Below are 20,503 nucleotides of genomic sequence, written 5' to 3' on the forward strand. Positions count from 1 at the left end.
GGATGAGAACCAGTGTTCAGAAAAAACACAGTACATTACAGTCTACAATACTTAGAGGGTATCCAGCCCATCCTTATATGCAGTACAACAATGATGTTATATGCATTTTATGTATAATAAATAATAAGAAATATTAGGTACATAAAGACATTGCACATAACATTTTGAAATAACTATAAGACATGATCTGAGGATATCAGTTGGTTAAATAGGTAGTATAATGTATGTTTAAGTCCCAATAAGTAATAGGTAATAATAATATAATATAAGGATGTGATTAAATGCAGAACACATATGATCAAATACATAAAAACCCAATGAAGATAGAAGCAAGACAAATAAATAAATTAAAATGCATAAAATTAGAAGACACAATGGAATAAAAGGAATGAAATGTCCAGTAGGGTGCAGTCAGTGCAAGCACATGTACTGACTGCACATGTAAGGTCACATCAATGGTGGTTACATGAGGTTGTTTTGTTCCTCAGCATACATGGATCATCCCTCAGCTAAGTGTAAAATGAAGTGAGAGATTCAGTTTCAGTATAAAAGGGTTTAAACAATATTCATACTTAACAATATGTGAGTTAAATGAATGGGACACTTATTTTTTCAGGTGTTTGGTAGATCCCCCCCCAACCCACGTGATCTCAGGGGTTCCTGCTTGCAATACTGTGAAAACTTTATGGAAAGAGTACAGAAGCCTCAGAGCTTCAGAGGATCTTTGTAGTAAGTGCTCTACCTAGCCTCAAGGAGCAAGAACGGCTTTGTAAATGTTGGGCTCTATGTAATATACACTGCAAGCCCCCCACCCCTGGACATTTTCCTCAGCATTGCTGTCTCTACATCAAATAAATAGATCTCTAAATAAAGAGACTCTAGCATTGTGAATCCCCTATAAAGGGGGACAGACCCAAAGTATATCAGTAACAGAAAACAATTGACCCCTGTGTGTCCTGTGTGTCATGTTTAAATGTGCATCAATGTATCTAGAATTATAACTGACATCACAACTGCACTTTTCCAGAGGTAGTTTTTCACCATGCCAGTATTTCCATTCCATACCCCCACCACGATTCCCACATGGTTCTCTCCCTTTCCCCTGACACCTGGTTCTTACCTTAGACCAGGTCCAGACAGCAACTGCTTTTGGCTCCTCTCGGTTCATGTCCACTCTCAATGTCACAGCATCATTATGTCATGTTCGTGAAGGTTAAAGAAATAAGAGGGGTAAAAAAACACCTCTACATTTTTTTTCTCAGTGTTCCGTAGATGGTGCTGCTGGGGCCAATAAGCACTTAGATTAACTCTAAGTTGCAGTGTTAATATAAAGCTGCCCAGTATTTATGTGCTATTATGTTCTCTGCATGTAAAAGTAAAAGCATTTGGATCCCTTACATTGAGCAAGGAGTCTATTTATAAAAGGGTGAAAAGTTTTAAATGATGTGAAAAACATGAGGTTTTACTGGATATAGGATTTCTCCTTATTTATTAAAGCCTTTGCCGGGTCCTTTGCTTATTTATCATGTACTGCCGCTACTCCTTATCACTATCGCCAGCTCAGGTTGGCGAGAGCCAAGGTGACAAAAATTAAAAAAAGTTTTATTATTATTTAAAAAAATACATTTTCATTACATTTCTTTTTTAAAAATAAAGATTATTTTTTTATTTCTTTTTTACAACTTTTTAAATAATATTATTGAATCTGGACCTGTAAGCGCAAGTCCGGGCTTCTGGTTCCAGTGGGCAGGAGAGAGTCTGAAAGACAGCTCACACATGTGCAACTTATTGTTATTTCTATTATTATCGTAGATCTGTAAGGTTCCACAGTGCTTTGCAGCACCGTACGGTAGGGAAAATAGGACATACATATAGTAAAAGAATGGATAAGAGTTTTGGTAATATTTTGGGTAAGAAAAGGGCGTATTCTTGCAATGTTTCTAAGGTTGAATTAACAGGACTAGGGGAGAAACTGATTGTGAGGAATAAAGCAAAGGTCGGAGTCAAATGTAACTCTAAGGCAGAGGGCTTGGGAGACTGAGGAAATTGTAGTGTTATTGAGAGTAAGGGAGATTTGAAGAGAGGTGATAACACTCGGGGGAGGTCTGTATTGGACATGTTGAGATCTAGGTAGCATTGGGACTTTCATCTGGAGATAGCAAAAAAACAGTTGGTTACATGAGAAAGTACAGAAAGATAAAGGTGTGGGAAGCAGGTTTGGCTGTTATCAGCGTAGAGGTAGTACTAGAGGCCGAATGAGCAAATCAGATCTCCAAGAGAAGACGTGTACAGTGAGAAAAGTAAAGGACTAAGAACAGAGCCTTGTGGTACTAAAACAGATAGTGGGAATCAGGAGCGCACGGAGGATTTGTCAGGGGGGTTTTCCTCCGCCCCCGGAAAAAAATAATAATTCTAGAGACCTGCCGCGCATGTGCGGCAGCGCCGTTTCGGCTGCACTGTAGTATACAGCAGCCGCGGCGCTGTCGAAGAAGCGTCCACGGCGGTGCTGTATACAATACAGCACCGCCGCAGACGCTTCTTTGACAGCGCCGCGGCTGCTGTATACTACAGATCCGACATGTAGGGCACTTTTTAGCGGGGGGGGGGGTTTCTGGAGACCCAGAAACCCCCCCTGCGTGCGCCACTGTGGAATGTAGGAGAGGATGTTCCAGAGATAGAAACACTAAAGGAGCATTCATTAGACAAGAAGTGAACTAGGAAAGAACTGTGTCACTAAAGCCAATGGAATGATGGAAGTGTAAAGGAGGGTTAGCAACAGTGTCAAAAGCAGCAGAGAGGTCAAACTTTTATTGATACATATGTGTAACTGAACATTCTCTTTTCAAATTTTCACTATCACAGGGTCATAATAAATAGAGCACATGGGGGCATATTCAATTGTGAGCGTTAACGCTGAAAAATGAGCGCTCGAAAAATATTACCGTTTATACGGTAATATTGCGCGCGAAAAGCGTTAATACGGTAGTTTACTCGCTGAATTTCAGCTCGCAGCTCCCTGAATGTTAGAAATTGCTTTATTCCAGGTGACCCTCTCGGAGCATTGGTATAAAGAGCACCCCTATTGTAATACTCAGAAAAATAGGCTTTGTTTTATGCTTTGATGTGCTGTTTAAAAAAAATGTAAAATCATTTTTCAGTTTTCCGCTGCAAAATAATAAGACACATGCTGTATCCTGTTACATAGTACTGTGGGTGTCCCTGTCTCATGTTGTGACTTATTTGCCTACCAGAGAAATAAATTGAATCCTCGCAGTCTGTAAATGTAGTATAACACCAGCTTCCACTTTTTGGTACAGCCTTGAATGACCCCTGGGCCACTTACTACTGCTTGTCCCTGCTTCAGAACAGCTACACCTCCAGGGTCGGTGCAAGGTTTCTCGGCACCCTAGGCAAATTTTCAAACTATCGCCCCCCCCCCACACACACGCACACACACACACACACCTATCTCTCGCACACCAGATACCCACTTTCCAGACCCCCACACACTTGTAAAGAAAAGAAGACATAAAGATTAACCTTACTTCCTCCCGCAGTCCAGATGCAGTGATGTTTGATGCAAAATGCTGTCCAGACTGCACTGATGCCCTGGGAAAAACGCAGGATTTCTAGAAGGGAAGTATCCAGGTGTTAGATTGTGGAACAAAAAATTTGACACAATAAGCCTACAACAGACAATTTTTAGTGATGATTTGAGTCCTAACATGTCCTGCATCACACCCCAGCTCCCCAGCAGCATAAAATTACCCCCTGGTAGCACCCCCCCCCTTCCTTGCAGCACTACTCCCCCCTTGCAGCATAACCCCCCTCCTTGAATCACTATGTCCCCCCTTTGAATCACACTATCCCCCCCGATGCACACTGTCCCCCCTTAAGCACACTGTCCCCCCTTCAGAACACTGCCTCCCTATGTATTACAATGTCCCCCTCTTGTAGCACAATCCACCCTTTGAAACACACTGTCCTCCCCCTTGAATCACACTATCCCCCATGTATTAAGATGTCCCCCCTCTTGCAGCACAATCCCCCCCTTGAATCACACTATCTCCCTGATGCACACTGTCCCCCCTTAAGCACACTGTCCCCCCTTCAGAACACTGCCTCCCTATGTATTACAATGTCCCCCTCTTGTAGCAAAATCCCCCTACTTGAAGCAAACTGTTCCCCCCCTGCAGCACACTGTCTCCCATGTATCAAAATGCCCCCCCCCCTCTTGCAGCACAATCCCCCCTTTGAATCACACTGTCCTCCCCCTTGAATCACACTGTCCCCCATGTATTAAGATGTCCCCCCCCTTGAATCACACTGCCCCCCCTTGAATCACCCAGCCCTCCCCTTGCAGCACATTCTCCCCCCTCCTCTCCAGCACTTTATTCTTTACTTACCTGGCTGTTTTCTTCTTGCAGCTGTTCCTCTCCTCACTAACTTTCGGGATGTGATGATGATTTCACTCCCGACAGTCAATGAGTGGGGAAGAGGAGGGGGAAAGGGAGGGTGAGCGAGAGAGGAGGGGCAGTTCGTCCCTACTTGCCCTCACACACAACAGATAGGGCTTCTCTTTGGGGGGGCGCTGCCCCCCTCCTCTGGATCTGAAGCTGTGCAGCGGCGGCGGGTAGCTGTGGAAGGTATGCTTGGTGGCTGCCGCACAGCAATGTAGAGGATATCAGTGGTGCCCCACAGAGCCTGGCGCCCTAGGCAGCTGCCTAACGCTGCTTAATGGTAGCGCTGGGCCTGTACGCCTCCCTATGTCTATAGACATGTGCTTGTTTTTTGTGATGCAATTTATTTCACCTTCTGCTTTGAAACAGCAAAACTGTTTTCTTTCTAGTTTGAATGTAGAGTTTTGTAGAACTACAACTAAAACTTATTTCAGTCCATAATATAATTAGTCTTTGCTAATCAACAAGTTAATAATGCATAGGATTACTCTCAGGTATAAAAAGTGAGAGTAATGCATTTACACTATGCTAAACTACTTACAGTTCTAAATCATGTGAATACTGTACCTATCACAATAGCGCTTGTAAATATATAGAAAGTGACCATTAACTATAATATTAACAAAGTCCATGGAAGAGGTTTCAAGACAACCCGTGATTGGATTAAGCTGTTACTCCTGCTAGAATGCTTTGCTCTCCATTCACTATCAAGATGGCAACAATTGTGTTCACAAGGTTGATGACTGTGGTGACTGTTCAACAACAACAATAAGCTGTACAATGGGATGTTTCTAAGTGTGGCAAATGTTGTACTTGACTATGGCAGATGTGGCATATTATTTAAATAAGTAGGACATTACAGGAAAAATTCCCAGAAACGGGTGCTCCTGAAAGATAACAAAACTTTTCTAGCCATTAATTTTTCATTCATCATCCGTTTCTTACAGTTTAATGTACTTTTTAAAAATGGAGTTATTTTGCTTGTGTTAGTTGTGTCTCAAATGTATATTGTTATGAGATGCAGCTTAGATTTGGTTTGCAATCAGAACAATGTCTGAGTTAACTAGCTGGTAGTCCATGTTAATTCGCTAGGTCAACAGGTAATCGGAGAGGTAATTAGGTTAGAACTTCTAGATGATATGCAATCTGCCTCCACGGTAATATACTGGCTGAAATAGCATTGGGAAATGTATTAATATGTATCAGTATAAATGTTATTGTATCAAAATATATCACACTCAGATTGTGTAATATTGCAGATACCATGTGTCAAATGTATTGTTGTTTCACGCAAGCGTAAAGTGTCATTCCGTGATGTTATATTGTAACCCTTTGTTTAGTGTGTTCAGCCAAATAGCGAATTGAGTCAAGCCACTCCATTGTATAATCAAGGTAACAGAGAATGTATGTCCAACTGCTAAAGTGTCCACTGAGAGACCCCTGCTGTAAGGGGGAGTATTGAGACATTTGACCCTACTTCCTGTGTATACAGCGAAGAATATAGGGAGAGCAGAATGCCAAGAGAGCTATTCTAGCTTGGAGGATCCTGGTGTACAAGACATCAGCGAAAAGGACTCTGGGCCAGTCATCATGGTGCCGCTGGAGGAAACCCTAACAGGACAGGGTCTGTGTGAGCCTGTAACCCAGGCTGGGTGATACCGTAACTGTTTTGCTAATCGGTAGTGGTAATATTGAGGGAGGATAAGACTCTGAAAGAGACTGAGATTATTACTTTGGAGTGCTGACTGCAAGAGTCTGCTGGAGTATACATCCTACCATTTACCCTGTATCTTGTAAACGTCTTGTGGTGTTGTGCTGTCATAATAAAGTCTCTTTTTGGATATATTCTGGTCTACTGGAGTAAGTTGAATCACACAGAGGGTAACTGCCATCCCAGCTAAGGGTGATATCTTCACATATGGCCAAACCATTAGGAAACTCTTGATGATTCATGTCCAATGGGTAAATCCATGTAAGTAAAAAAATACTACCCATCAAAAGGTTTTCTGGCATCAAATTCAGATTTCGAAGTCTACACTTGTTTAGTGTCCAAGGTTAGCTAGTCAATGAGTGGCGTTCACCACAAAATACAACAGGGAATCCATGTGTTTCACCTTGCAGAGGATTGTTTCACTACTGGGGATGTACCTGCCCTTCCCCACAATTCTTGGCTTTCCTGTGAAATGGGTGGTCTGGGAGTGTGGCTAGGTCTGATTGGGAGCTTGGCTCCCTATACTGTATGGTTTCTAACTTTTCACTTGTCTGTCATCGAAAGATTTGGATACAGACTTTTTTTAAAAAAAAGTTTCTAGGTAACACTGTTGCTGCTTTTGCTTTTTAAATTGCTAGCCAAAAACAGAAAGGGCCACTTTGGAATCTGTGGCCACCACTAAGGAAAAATAATAACGTGCAAAAAAAGAGTCTAAGGGTCGATTAAATTAGCTGCAAGGTGCCATAGTAGCATCACGCATTGTGTTTCCACGTGATGTTTAGGTAAATATCTTTGTTCATTTTTTGTTGGCACTCCATGGAGGGGCAAGCAAAAATTAGCAGCTTTCATTACTATAATTGCCGGCCTTGTGCACATGAACAAAGCTCGTGAGTCTACTAGGGAAACAAGTGACTAATTGAATCAGCTTCAAAGATGAGTGGTTTTAGGAAGAGATAATAAGAAAAACAGTTTATAGTTTCAATAATGGACAATAAAGTTAAATTTAATTTTAATTAAATAATGTATTTACATGAAAGGTAACTAAAGTTTAGTAAAAATGAAGCAAATACAATATTGGCACAGGTGTTTTGTCGCTAGTTAAAAAAATACTTATTTTCAAATGTCATTTGCTTACTCTGCATGTCATAGTTAAATACATTTTTAGATTTTGTAACCAATTGCTAAAATGGCATACTCTCCGATAGATGAAGAGTTGTTTTAAAATAATGAATTGAATGAGCTGTATATACAAAAAAACACTATTTATAACAATTTTATACAATATACAGTGAAATTGCCAGTATATATCGTATGTATAATTCCCATTTTGAAGCATATTGTTGTCCACTTATGTTTGTTAAATTGTGTAATATATATATATATATACATATATATATATATATATATATATAAACACACACACTATACCATACATATCTACAGTGTAGATGGACATGCAGTTTGTTCAATAGACCAACATAGTGAGGAAATTACCCATGAAACCCTGAGTAATGCATAGTGTGGATGTCATCCAGTGCATGCTTGTTTGCCCTTATCTGACAGATCTCTCAGAGGCTGAGCAGTTTCTGATGTTTCAACGATCTGCAGACTATTCTTATTGTGGTGTCTCCTAAATTTAAGACCATATTTCCTCTGATGTCAAATGCATTTTTTTAAATAGGTCTGAAAATGGAACCATTGATTACAATGACCCCTTATTCATTCACGCTTCTACTCACATACAGGAGTGTTGCACTTGCTTGCTCCATCCAGTGCATTTAATACAAGTTAAATTGGTTGTCAATGGACTAAATTAACCTCTTACATGCAAGTAAAACAGCAAGTTAACAACCACATGTCAAATGCATTTGTGGTTGACATTCAGTTTTACTTTTGAACTTTTTGAACTTTTTAAACACCAATCAAATGCCTGTGGTTGTAAGGACTTTTGTCTGTACTTTGATTACACATATATAGGAGTAGTGTCCTGCTATAGTATTTTGCATTATTTAATTCTCCCCTTTTTTTCTTTGAATTTCTGGGAATACCCAAAATGCTTTTCTGCCAAAGTATATTCAGCAATAAATACTTTCAAATGTTAACCTATGTTGCTTGCAGTTGAGCCTCAGACTATTTCTAACTTTCCTAGGAAGAAAATGAAAAACATCCATAGACACCCATAAAATATTATAATCCAGTGGCCTACACTCATAATTTTCACATTATAACATTTAAAATGTCTACAGCAAAATAATCCTATTTTAATTAGACATTCATATTGTATAGTCTATAGAACATCTCATTCTTAAAAATCACAAGTAGCTTTCTATTGCGACTGTGGTTTTTTTCTATTCCTACATGTAATTTGTTGCAAGAAAGCTCTTATTGAACTATCATTCTGAGCTGCACTACCCATCTGCACTAATAAGGTAATCACTATTTCTTGTGACACTTCCCAAGTAGCAGACTTTCATGGCCAAAGAGAGTGATTGTATGGCAGCCAGAGGATGTGTCACATGACCAGTTCCCATCCGATCACATGCCATCCATTTCAGCCCACTGTTTTCAGGATTCCCAATGGGCCACAGGCAAATGTATGAATTGACTGTTTAGTGTAGCAGAAGAGGCATGGTACAACCCCTTAAATTACAATCTAACAATATGAGCATACATATTTTATGAACGGGTAATACATTAACAATATAAATTTAATAAGGTTACTATCTGGAAGAAACACTTTCTCTCATAAGGCGGGCACGAACCACTGAGTTACTGTATTTGACCACCTCATTCTGGAATTCTGATGCAGTAAAATAATATATTATCGGGTTTAGACAACAATTAATACTTGCTAGACAAAGAGAGAAGGGGTGTACCGTCATGATGATTTTCTGGAATGTGCAGTTTTGGATTACATGCGAAGTGACCATAATGTAAAAGAAGAAAATGATATGGTATGGTATGAAACAGATAAAAAATACAGATGCACACATTATTACCATCCAAAGAGCTTTACGCTTTTCTTTTATGTTCTGACACTGCAGAGAGTCCTCTTTAAGTTGTGTTCTTGTTTTTAGGGTACAGTATGTGATAACAGTGAGAGGAATAACAAATCCAGCCAACTCTGCCACAGTAAGCATGACAATGGTGTTCACAGCATTCATTTGTTTAATTCCAAGATCAGCAAAACAACTGGTGGTTGTATTATTCAATCCAGAGCTTCTGTATATTGGGAATGGCAGACAAGCGGTCCCAACAACTACCCATACACCTATGCTGATAGCAACGTCATACCTCCTCTTCCAGTCTTTGGCTTTGAAGGGATTCGTGGTGAAGACGTAACGTTGAACACTTATCAGTGTTAAAAAGATAATACCTGCATACATATTGAGATACTTAAGATAAAAGCACAACAGGCATAAAAAGTTTTTAAAAGGCCAAGTGTGATTTATGTAATAGTAGATCCGTAGAGGCAATGACAAAACATGGGCCAGGTCGGCTAGTGCCAAATTGATCATGAATATAATGGCCTTGTTCTTCTTGCTGATAAATTGGTGGAGAAACCAAAGACCAATGCTGTTAGCGAGCAAACCAGGTATGAAGATGATGGTGTAGGTAGTTGCATATAAAGTATGTTGAAAATCAAAGACACTTTTGCAGTTTGATAGACTTCCATTTGCCATTTTCTCTGATTGTTCTAGATCCCCTTTTGATTTCTTGGATCTCTGTGTAAAGAAAACAATGGATTTTCAATTTGAACATTGCAATTAGGATTACGTACTGACAATAGACTGCCCACATCCACTCTAGACTAGCCACCTATGTGTTTTTTACTCTGCCAGGTTTTAAAATGTCCTGTCCAGTTTTTAGTATACAGTGATGAAGTGTTAAATTAAAGTGAAATTTCCTATAATTGAGTCATGTAAGTGAGCAAAGAAAGGGAAGTAAGAGGATACAAGCACAAGATGGGCCATCGGTTGTCTCAAACATGAGATTATCTTGAGCTTGTAATTAATACATTTTAGAACGGTCTGTTTTATCATAAAGAGAGGTGACAGTCTCATTTCATGTAACAGAATTCTAGGAGTGTAAGAGATGATGCCCACATACCTCTCCTCCCATCCTAGTACTTATATACCCTGTATAAGTCCAACTTTCCAAATGTAGTAACACATACAAATGTACTCATGTAGACAGGGAGTGCAGTGACTGTAAAAGAGGAACAGTGGAGGAACGATACTTTCTCTACATTCCCGTTACTTTCTCCACTCCCGCTGTCAGTAGCCATTATCCTAATACACAGTTCACATGAGTAAGTACATGGTGTTAGATGGACCATCACTAAATGAGGCAATAGTTGGAGTAACATAATAGGGCTCAAAATTATAAGTATATAGATGTACTATACTTGGCGCTGTTGTTAATAAATCCTGTACAATTTTAATCAGTGCAAAAAGTGAAAACCTAATCCTCACGTAAAAATACAAATTCTCATTTCTTTTCTTTAGCTGCCAAAAAACATAGTTAACATCTCTTTATAAAATAATAGATCTCCTCAAGTTTCTTATAATGCCATGTCATGTCATTATAAATAAAGAGTTCATTCTTTCTTCATTGCAATTTAATCAAGTAAATTTTAGTATCATTTTGTTCAAGAAATTTGTGTGAAATAGAAAAATTCCCTTGATACCATGTAGGGCTGTATGAAACCCCATAAATTCTGTTTGCCTGAAATAGGTCTGATTTTGATTTAAAGTTTGCAAATCATGGTATTTTTCATTCGAGTTAGGTACTGTTTAACGGAGCTGATAATTCCGACACCGAGGAGTACTAGACTTAAATTCTGAATGTGGGAAAAAAACAACTGTAATATAAGCAGACTTACCTCCAAACCGACGCTGTAGATCTCTGATCGAAGCAGGATGGTGACTCGAAGTTATTCCGACTAATCAGGTGTCTGTCAGTAGATTTTTATGTCATCGTGACTGTATCACTTTTAATTTAAAGCGGCAATGTCGGGTTAAGTGTTTAAACACTTAACCTGCCGGGTCCTGACATTGCCGCTTTAAATTAAAAGTGATACAGGTCGCGATGATGTGAAAACCTACTGACGGACACCTGACTAGTCGGAATAATTTTGAGTCAACATCCTGCTGCGATCGGAGATCTACAGCATCGGTTTGGAGGTAAGTCTGCTTATATTACAATCGTTTTTTCCCATATTCGGAATTTAAGTGTAGGACTCCTCGGTGTCGGAATGGTGGTAATGGTGAAAACGATTACCACTGATTTCACTCTGATACAATTATGACTAAGAAGGATGAAGAAAGATATTTGGACTATCTTGAATCAAGAAAGAAGAAAATATATATTATTGGGGTCAGGGAACAGGTGCTATCTCCTGAGATTGATGGTAGTGAACAGGAGCAGAGAAGTCACACATGTCCAGGGTGTTCAGTACAAGTGACCTCAGCCGGTTTTGTTAATCAGAAAAAAACAAAGAAAACACCTTGCCTGTTCGGCACTAAATAAACAAACAGGAAGACCCTCTCTCCTGTGAAGGACCTTGTGTTGCACAAACAAACAAAACATAGGGGTAATTGCTCACCAGTTGCAGAGTCTCTCAGGAGGCACCCATCCTCCTCCTCAGGTCTGAGAGACTGCATGTCCAGCCTGCCTGCTTTTTAAACACCCACACACAGGTTCAGATGCAAATCAGCCTACACTTAGGTTGGAGGTCCTGAAGAACCGGAATGGCATTGATAAATGTAGCCTGCCCTCTCTCTCCATTCATAACCCCAGGGACCCTTACCATATTTCTTACAGCAGAGAAACACAGTTTGGGAAGCTTTTTCCACACACATAAACAATCTCCTTGGGAAATGAACGTACACGAGGCAGAAAGCCTGGGACATATGTCTCAGCCATTCAGCACTTTCCCATTGCATATATATATATATAGATCTTGTTACCTACCCTGACACCCACATCCCAGGTGACGGGAAAAGCCCCATCCCATCCCAGCATGAAACTGGAAACCTTGTCCAAAAATAGGACCTCTAAGGGCTCTAACTAATTACTCATTTAAACCTTTAGTACACCTACAAAGTTCATTTATTTTGAATGAAAATATATATAAATGTATGTAAACCACACACTTTCAGAGATCCGGAAATAGGCAGTAGCTGATTTTTAGAGAGTTGTTGGATATCAACCCACAAGATACAAATCTCAAAAACCAAAGAAATGATAAAAATGCAGCCAGCTATTTCAGACATTTGACTAATACCATAATGCACACTTTTCCTGCAGTAAATTTTAATATAACACATTTATTATATAAATTAAGTACACATTCAGAAAACACATATAAACATTATTATTATAAAAGACACAAAATGTATTAAATCATATATCGTCTGTTGAGATTGCAATACAGGAATCTTCCCTAGACCCTAGAGACTCCTACCCAATAGTGCACATAAGGGGAAAAAATACTTGCTATTATTATAGTATTAATAGGAGAACTCTAGTGATATAGAGCTCAGTGATCAGAAGGTGTGTGTTGAAGGTATATGTTGCTCATTCCCATATGCCAATAATTAGAGAAACAAGCTGCTCTTATTACAGATGCTGAACAAGTAAATCAGATGAAACAGAATCCACTTTCCAAATAAAGAATAAATCATCGATGTATCTCCAGTAGAGCACTAGGCTTTATGGTGGTATCCAACCATTTGAAATAGCTGTACCCTCCCTTCCACCCTTAGTCTCCAGCTCTTTGCTGACAAGCCTGGGACTGAATTTGACCGTAATAATGAATTCAAAAGCAAATACATAGTTTGGGAAGACAAAGGAGGGAAGTGCTAACTCTTAAGCCACTGTATATTATGCATCCAGCAACCTTCTGCTCCAATAGAGGGACAACTAGATCCCTAGAAACAAACCAAAATTACAATGGAAGAGGTGCCGGGGGCATGGATAAATTTAGTAAAATAACACATATTAAAAAACCCACATAAAATTGTATCAACAACATATACATGAATGTGCAGCTCAATATTAAAACAATATAATAGCTGTAATTGGGAAACAAAGCTATTCTGATATAATGAATTTGTAAATCGTGATTTTTAATGAACCTGCAATCAATAAAGCAGATGGTAAACGTCTCAATCCAAAATCCACTATCATACAGTATCAATTTGATTAATATTATCCAAATAGTAGCAATCACTCAAAGTGTTGTATAGTTAGATCACCACTGCAAACATCATTTGCAAAAACAGAATAATATGTTAAAATTCAGCCAGCATTATTCAGGGATCATATCCCATAAACCCATATGGGGATATGATCACTGAGTAATCCCGGATGACTTTTATGTGTATTTTTAATGTGTGTTATTGTAATAAATTAATTATGTGTAATGAATTCATACACCCAGCGATACTTTTTTCATCTGCAATTCTGGTTTTCCCTATGACAAGGTGATCTAATACTTGTGCTGTCCCTGTAAATAAAGGGAGTCCTGGAACACCATTGTTGTACATGGTTGGGTCACGAAAGTGAAAGCACTTTGGAACTGTTTTTATCACATGTGCCAGTACATTGAAACAAATGCACCTCTATTATTTTTCGCCTGGCTGGTGAAAAAGTTAATCCTCTCAAAGCATAGAATGCAGGAGTGGAGGTTTCAGGAAGAGAAGGCACGTCTTAGAGGAAAGAGGGGGGAAAATGTCACCCTAACCGCATGCAGCAGTTTTTCCTGGGCTCTGCATTTCATCTCACAGCTCTGCCCAAAAACCGGGAGCTGTGGTATGCTGGGGAAGGGTGGTGAGGCCATGTGGACAGATAAGAAGAATTGCAACTTTCTATTGGTCCTCCTGCTCACACCAATCAGCAGTCACTTTAAAGTGGTGCGAGTGTTACACTACAGAAAATGGTGATACCTGGGAAAAACTTTTTTTATTGTGCAGTGCTTCTAAGGAAAATATGTATGTGGTTTACCTGTAACAGCATCTGTTTTCTTCCTAGTTTACTTACAGAAATATACAAAACATACCAAAATACAAATATATTACATACTTGTCTTTCTTCTGCTTTAGATGTTTATTATGTATGCTTATAGTCCTTATGGAAGTGCAAATAGGTGTTGTAAAATGTTTACCACCTATGCCAGAGTATCCTATTCAGGGGTGGGCTGGCAAATTTTAGCCTGGGGGGAAGGGGACAAAACTCAACACAGAAGCCTATTAGGATCATTTTAAAGGGAAAAATTGCAGGTGGCCCAGTGACCCAGCCCAAGGTAGCCCACTATGGAACCAGCCTGGATGGGGGTAGATGCCTCCCTGCCCCCCAGCCCAGCCTGTCCCTGATCCTACTGTATTTGTATATGATGAGGCCACCACAATCAGGACTAGCTTAACCTTTTTTGCACTGGCAGTCTAGCAGTGAATGAGTTAATCATTTTTTCACTTTTTTTTAGAAGAAACTCCCTAAGAGTAGTTACTAATAATTAAAAAAACTTTGTCTTGACTTCTTAGTCACATAATTCTATTTATTCTGCATATTTAATATGTTTCTGAACCAGAGCAGTAACAACTGTGGGTGAGTTAATAACTAATTTTGGAAGGAAATTTCAGTTGAGTTTCAGCATATTTAGTTTCCGAAACTCAAGAGTTACTGTAAAAGTGTGTATTGTGTGTAAAGTATGTCTCCAGTCAGAATAATCTGGTATAATCACAGTTCAAGTTATAAACTTTATGTTTCCTAGTAATGGTGAGTGTTTGGAGAGCTTGATTAAGGCTCTGGGGTGCCCGGGACACTTAGCACAAAGAGACTCCTATGATGTAATATGATTATCATTTTAGACAAATTTTAGAAAAATACACAGGCAATACTAACTAATGTTAGGTGCACACAGCTCTGCCTTTACGAGCAGTACAGCATGAAACGGGACATACCTCCCAACTGCTCTTGCAGTTTGACCAAATCCTGACTGAGAGGACAGTCATCCAAATTTGGGACTGCCCCACCAGATTGAGGACAGTTGGCAGACTGTCCTGCTCTCTCCTACCTTTTCTTGATGCTTTCATTACCTATGGCTGCTGATTTCTTTAGATCGGTTGCTGCTTGTCTGGATTCTGTAATATTGGGGGAAATGTAGAAAACTTGAACCAGCCCTTGGGTTTAATCAATGGAGCCCATGTTTAATAATAATAAGGAATTCATCCAGCCCCATCATTAAAATAATAGTTTACATTTGATAAATATATCTATTTCCCACCACCAGCCCTGACATTAAATTAATAACACACACATTTAAAAAATAGACCTATTTCCCTCCAACCAGACCTAGCATTAAATTCATAGTATTCATAGTATAAATCTATTTCCTTCCCTCCAAACAGCCCCAGCAATAAATTAATAGCATTTACAATTAAAAAAAATGTCCATTTACCACAACCATCCCAGCATTAAATACTTAATATTCACATTTCATTAATAAATCTCATTCTCCCCAAAACCACCTCCATCTTAAATAGATAGGCCCCATTATTAAATTAATTAGCCCCCACCAATAAATTAAATTGCCCAACCATCACCCCAGAAATAAAATAGCACCCATTAAATAATTAGCCCCACCTACACTCCACCATTAAATTAATACGACCATCCCTCCCTTCTGTCACATATTATATTAAGACCATCCCTCCCTTCTGTCACAAGACCCCTCCTTTTCCTCACACATTATATTAACCCCCCTTCCCTTCCCTCACATATTATATTAACATACCCCTGCTCCCTTTCCTCACATTTACCTTGTTCCAACCGTGCTGTGTTGGAGAGGCAGACTCTTCTGTCTGCCTTCCTTTCAGCTCTGCACATATGGGATGGCATCTGTTATGTGGTGTGCATCCCATGTGACACTTGTCTCTTACAGGGATAGGAGGAGGCTAAACATAGGGGAAGGGAGGGAGGGAGGGATCATAAGATCAGCAGCCAAAACTACCACACTCTACCCCTGCTGGCACCTGGTCCAGGGGGCCCCCTGACAGAGGCACATGCCCTCAGTGCCCCCCTCCTTAATCTGACTCTAGTCTTAGGTCATGTGATCTTACAAGTTTAGAACCAGCTTACTGGTTGCTATTTAACATATAAGATACAAGAGTCTGCTGTATTTTATTATTTTAAATACTTTTTGATGTACTGAGATAACTTTAGCAAGGATTGACACATTTATACATTCTGAACCTTATTCATATTTGAACATACATATGTCTATTTGCGTAGCATAGCTTGTGTGAAATAGCTCTGTGCATACTCATAAACGAGCCTTACACTAATGAACGCAATTGCATGCAATTCATGTCTGAATGCAAATGACACTTACCACTGCCTATGACTTTAGAGGTGCCATGGGAGAGGGAAGGGGCAGACTACCATAGCCCATGCACAGTAAGGGTGTTTCGATCGGTAGACGCGGCCAATTCAAGTTCTTGATTTCTCGTAAGTGCTCTTGTTTTCCCCCATTCATTTGCACCCACTAGAGGGCAAGTGTAAATGCTGATCGGTTATCATGACATAATCTTTTATTTAACAAGTACATGTATGTGTGCCATTAGACACCACAGAACACATGTATGCAAGTAAAACTGCAATGCAGGTACAGTACACATTACAAGCATCTTTATTTATGAAAAAAAAAATGTTTCCAGAAATTATTATATTGTCAACAGTTTTACTTTTATTTTATAGCATTTTTTTAATGTATTCTGATGTGATCTTTTATTGGTCATATGCATGTGCGTATACCGCAGTCTGATCTGTGTCTATGTACGGCAAGTATTGTGCGTGCAACAGGCCCTGGAAGCGCTACACCACGATGCAGAATTGAATTGACTACTAGGGGCATATTCAATTAGGTTTCCGGTCCACGCGTTACCGCCGAACCTGCGCGGTATCGCCGGTAATACGGTATTGCAATAATGTAGATTTTCGTTCGCAACCCTATGGGGTGCAAACAAGAATCCACGTTATTGCGGTACAGTGGATTAACTTTGCATCCTGTTCTGGCGCGATGCCGCGGACAGGAAACCTAATTAAATATGTCCCCTAGAGCGTTACATTTGTGCATCGTTTATGGGAGATTACTTTGCTTCACCATTTTAAGATATTGGTGCTTCTGGAGCGATTTATAGGATGTATGTCTTTTTTGATTCATGTAATTTTTAGGGAAATAAATTTGAATATGATACAGTAATTTGTGGTTATAAGACTCCTCCGGTGCTGCTTCCCACTTATGGAATTCCGTACCACACCCAGTGAAGCTTTCCCACAGCCTTCAAATCTTTAAACGTTCGTTAAAGAAAACCCCATCTCTTTATTACCTTGTCCATGATAATACTATTCAGACCAATGCACCCTCACAGTTGTCCCAATCTCCACTCTAAGCCACACTCGCTCCTCTTGCTTCAGCTGTGCCCGCTTAGACTTAGAATGTAAGCCATACTTGTAACCTTCCTGACTCCGGCAAGACAGGTCATTGAATAGCGGGGGGCTTAATGACACAATTAAGCCCTGACCCCGATATTCAATACCGTAAATATCTCCATCTTTTAGAATCTGCCTACTCTTCTGGGAGTCCGGGAGGATTCCCTGAAGTTTGGGAGCCTCCCAGAAATTCCAGGAGAGTAAGCAAGTATGATGTAAGCTTTCTAATGAGCAGGGTCTTACAAATCTATGATAATAATTAATAATAATAATAATAATAATAATAATAATAATAGTAATAATAATAATAAGATAATTAATTATTTTACAATTTTGTTTTTTGATTATTACCGCTGTATATTTTTCAATCGTATTTTATGACAAGTGAGGCTTCATAGGACGAATGCACTTAAAGGGCGACAGGGTTTGTAGTAAGCTGAACACTTAACTTAAGGGGTTAACATAGGGTTGGGCCCGACCGATGTGAGCTCCAGTGGGAGGGACCTTGATTGGTATAGTGGGCTGTACTTTCTGTTCTGCCTCATTCCACAGCACGAGATCCCACCCACCCACTCCTAGTTGTGAGTATTTCTGGGTTAGTGTTGCGGTAGGAAGGCACTGCGTTCAGCGGCTGAATTGTGGGCGCACAGGTAGTTGTCGTAGGTCACTGCCCACCTTTGAGGCAACAGCAACTCCTTTTGGTCCTTCGGTGAGGAGGGTCCCTGTTCGGCTCGGTGAGGGAGGGCAGCGTGAGTTTTAATGGGGCAGTCACTCTGACGCCAACTCAGCGCAAGTTATGATGGGATTTGTTCCCCGTGGTTGTGGACGTACGGCGGTTTGCGCCAGTCCACTTGTGATAGAGTGTTATCAGCTTGAGAGCTGTGTCGCAGGGCCCTTTCTCCGCCACCATAGGTTTAGTTAAAGTTAAAATCAAAATAAAAGTTCTGGCAATTTTTTAATAACTTATACATGTCTCCCTGTGTTTATTTGCATGCAAAATGTTTTGAATTCTAAGGTGGATGTAAGGTTTACGGGAACATACACACTGAGCCCCTTTATACACTGTTAAATGGGAGGATTGCAACCTCCCTTTTGCAGATGATCAGTTCATTATAGCTTATCCCTCTAACTGCCATTATGAAGGGTTTTTTTCTTCTCTTGTTTACAATGAATACAGTTTGATATGTGAGAGCAATTGCTGAAGTCATGCTGTTGCTCATATGGTCTGTTTCAATGTGCACATACTTTAAGAAAAAAGTAAACATGTAAAGAGAAATATGTCATTGACATGACATTAATAACACAAATGCGTATATGTGGTTAGTGAGAAGATGTAGACACCTAACCACAGCATACAACAGAAAGCTGTGACAAGTATAGTTTTGTTAAACAGACTCTGCTGTTGCTTGGTTGTTAAACCTGTGGAAGACTTGTATAATGAATGTGGTGTTAGTCTGAAAAAAAAAGTTTTGCGTATGGAGAGCTCTGTAGATCTCACCTAAATCTTAATGTATCTCTAGAAAAAAACACATAGATTTCTCTCTGTCTAAATTTGGTGATTTTTGTGGACTTCGAGCAAGGGAGGGCTGGCAAATTTTAGCCCAGGGGTCAAGACTCGACTCAGCAGCCTATTAGGAACATTTTACAGGGATAAAAAATGCAGGTGGTCCAATGACCCAACCCAAGGTAGCCCACTATGGAGCCTGCCCCTGACCTCGAGTGACTTTCCGAAAACAGTAGGTTGGCTCATAGGCAGTTGTGCAACTAAAGGACTCTGAGCAGTACCCCCCTTCTCATCTCCCTACCCTTACGAACACCCAAAATACTGATACATTTTTCAGCCCTGCCTTCCATGGGCTGAGCTGTTCAAAATGACTACACATTATTAAATGTTTACAGTGTTATACAGTTCTATCAAACTTGGCAAATATATATATATATATATATATATATATATATATATATATGTATGTTCTATTTATGTTTACACATTTAACATGATATCTACATGTTTTTGTAGTGCTGCATGACTGAAATCCAATTGCATCTTAACTGCACATTTTGCTTTCTTGTCATAATCATAGTGCATACAAGACAGACAATAAGGGACTAATTTAGGGTTAGGTGTAAATCCAACAACAATGTGCAATTTTGCACCTTAGCAAAACCATGTTGCGTTGCAGCAGGGCAAATGTAAAGTGTGGACAGAATTATATTTGGGAGGGGATGCATCTTAGCTTAACTTTAAACTGTAGTGTTAAAATAAACCTGTCAAGTATTTGTGTGCTGCTTGCAAAAGCAGACAGTATTTTCCCTGAAGACAAAAACATTACTGCATTTGCAACTGTTTTTTCCAGAGGCAAATTTGCCCTTTTGCTGGAATTGCCCCTAACTCTAAATTAGGGCGAAAACCCACAATAAGTATAGATAACATTCAGCACAAAATGAAAGCAAAGCAAAGCTTACCTTTACAGAACAGAGCAACTGTTATGACTGCTTGCGGTACAGCACACATGGAAATATTCAGAGAATTTAATCTACAGAGTGTGCCCAACATAAAAAGGAAGTACAGAGCTACAAGTACAAACCACGGCTTGCTTTTTGTTTTTTAGTATCAAGTAAAATAAAGGGAGGTGGTGAACTCCCATCATCATCACCATTTATTTATATAGCGCCACTGATTCTGTCAGCGCAGTATAGAGAACTCATTCACATCAGTCCCTGCCCCATTGGAGCTTACAGTCTAAATTCCCTAACATACATAAGAGACTGTAAATTTTTGATAGTAGACAATTAACCTACTAGTATGTTTTTGGAGTGCGGGAGGAAACTGGAG

At 39.6% G+C, this 20,503-nt stretch overlaps 1 protein-coding gene across 2 annotated transcripts; it reads right to left on the reverse strand.

Annotated features, from left to right (window-relative positions):
- Positions 1 to 7,168: 7,168 nt before the first annotated feature.
- Positions 7,169 to 20,257, reverse strand: P2RY10 (P2Y receptor family member 10). 2 transcript variants are annotated; one of them, XM_075185998.1, is made up of 2 exons: positions 20,134 to 20,257; positions 7,169 to 9,896 (listed from the first exon to the last, which is right to left on the reverse strand). In XM_075185998.1, the coding sequence occupies exon 2, from the start codon at positions 9,852 to 9,854 to the stop codon at positions 8,892 to 8,894; it is 963 nt and encodes a 320-aa protein (XP_075042099.1). In that variant the 5' UTR covers positions 9,855 to 9,896; positions 20,134 to 20,257; the 3' UTR covers positions 7,169 to 8,891. The 2 variants fall into 2 exon arrangements, with proteins under 2 accessions (XP_075042099.1, XP_075042100.1); XM_075185999.1 differs by lacking the exon at positions 20,134 to 20,257 and adding an exon at positions 16,568 to 16,664.
- Positions 20,258 to 20,503: the final 246 nt, after the last annotated feature.

The sequence above is a fragment of the Mixophyes fleayi genome, chromosome 9 (genome assembly GCF_038048845.1).
Source record: "Mixophyes fleayi isolate aMixFle1 chromosome 9, aMixFle1.hap1, whole genome shotgun sequence".
NCBI lineage: Eukaryota > Metazoa > Chordata > Amphibia > Anura > Limnodynastidae > Mixophyes > Mixophyes fleayi.

Coding starts and splice junctions, on each gene's coding strand:
- P2RY10 (XM_075185998.1), bottom strand. CDS start 9,854: ATGGCAAATGGAAGTCTATCAAACTGCAAAAGTGTCTTTGATTTTCAA.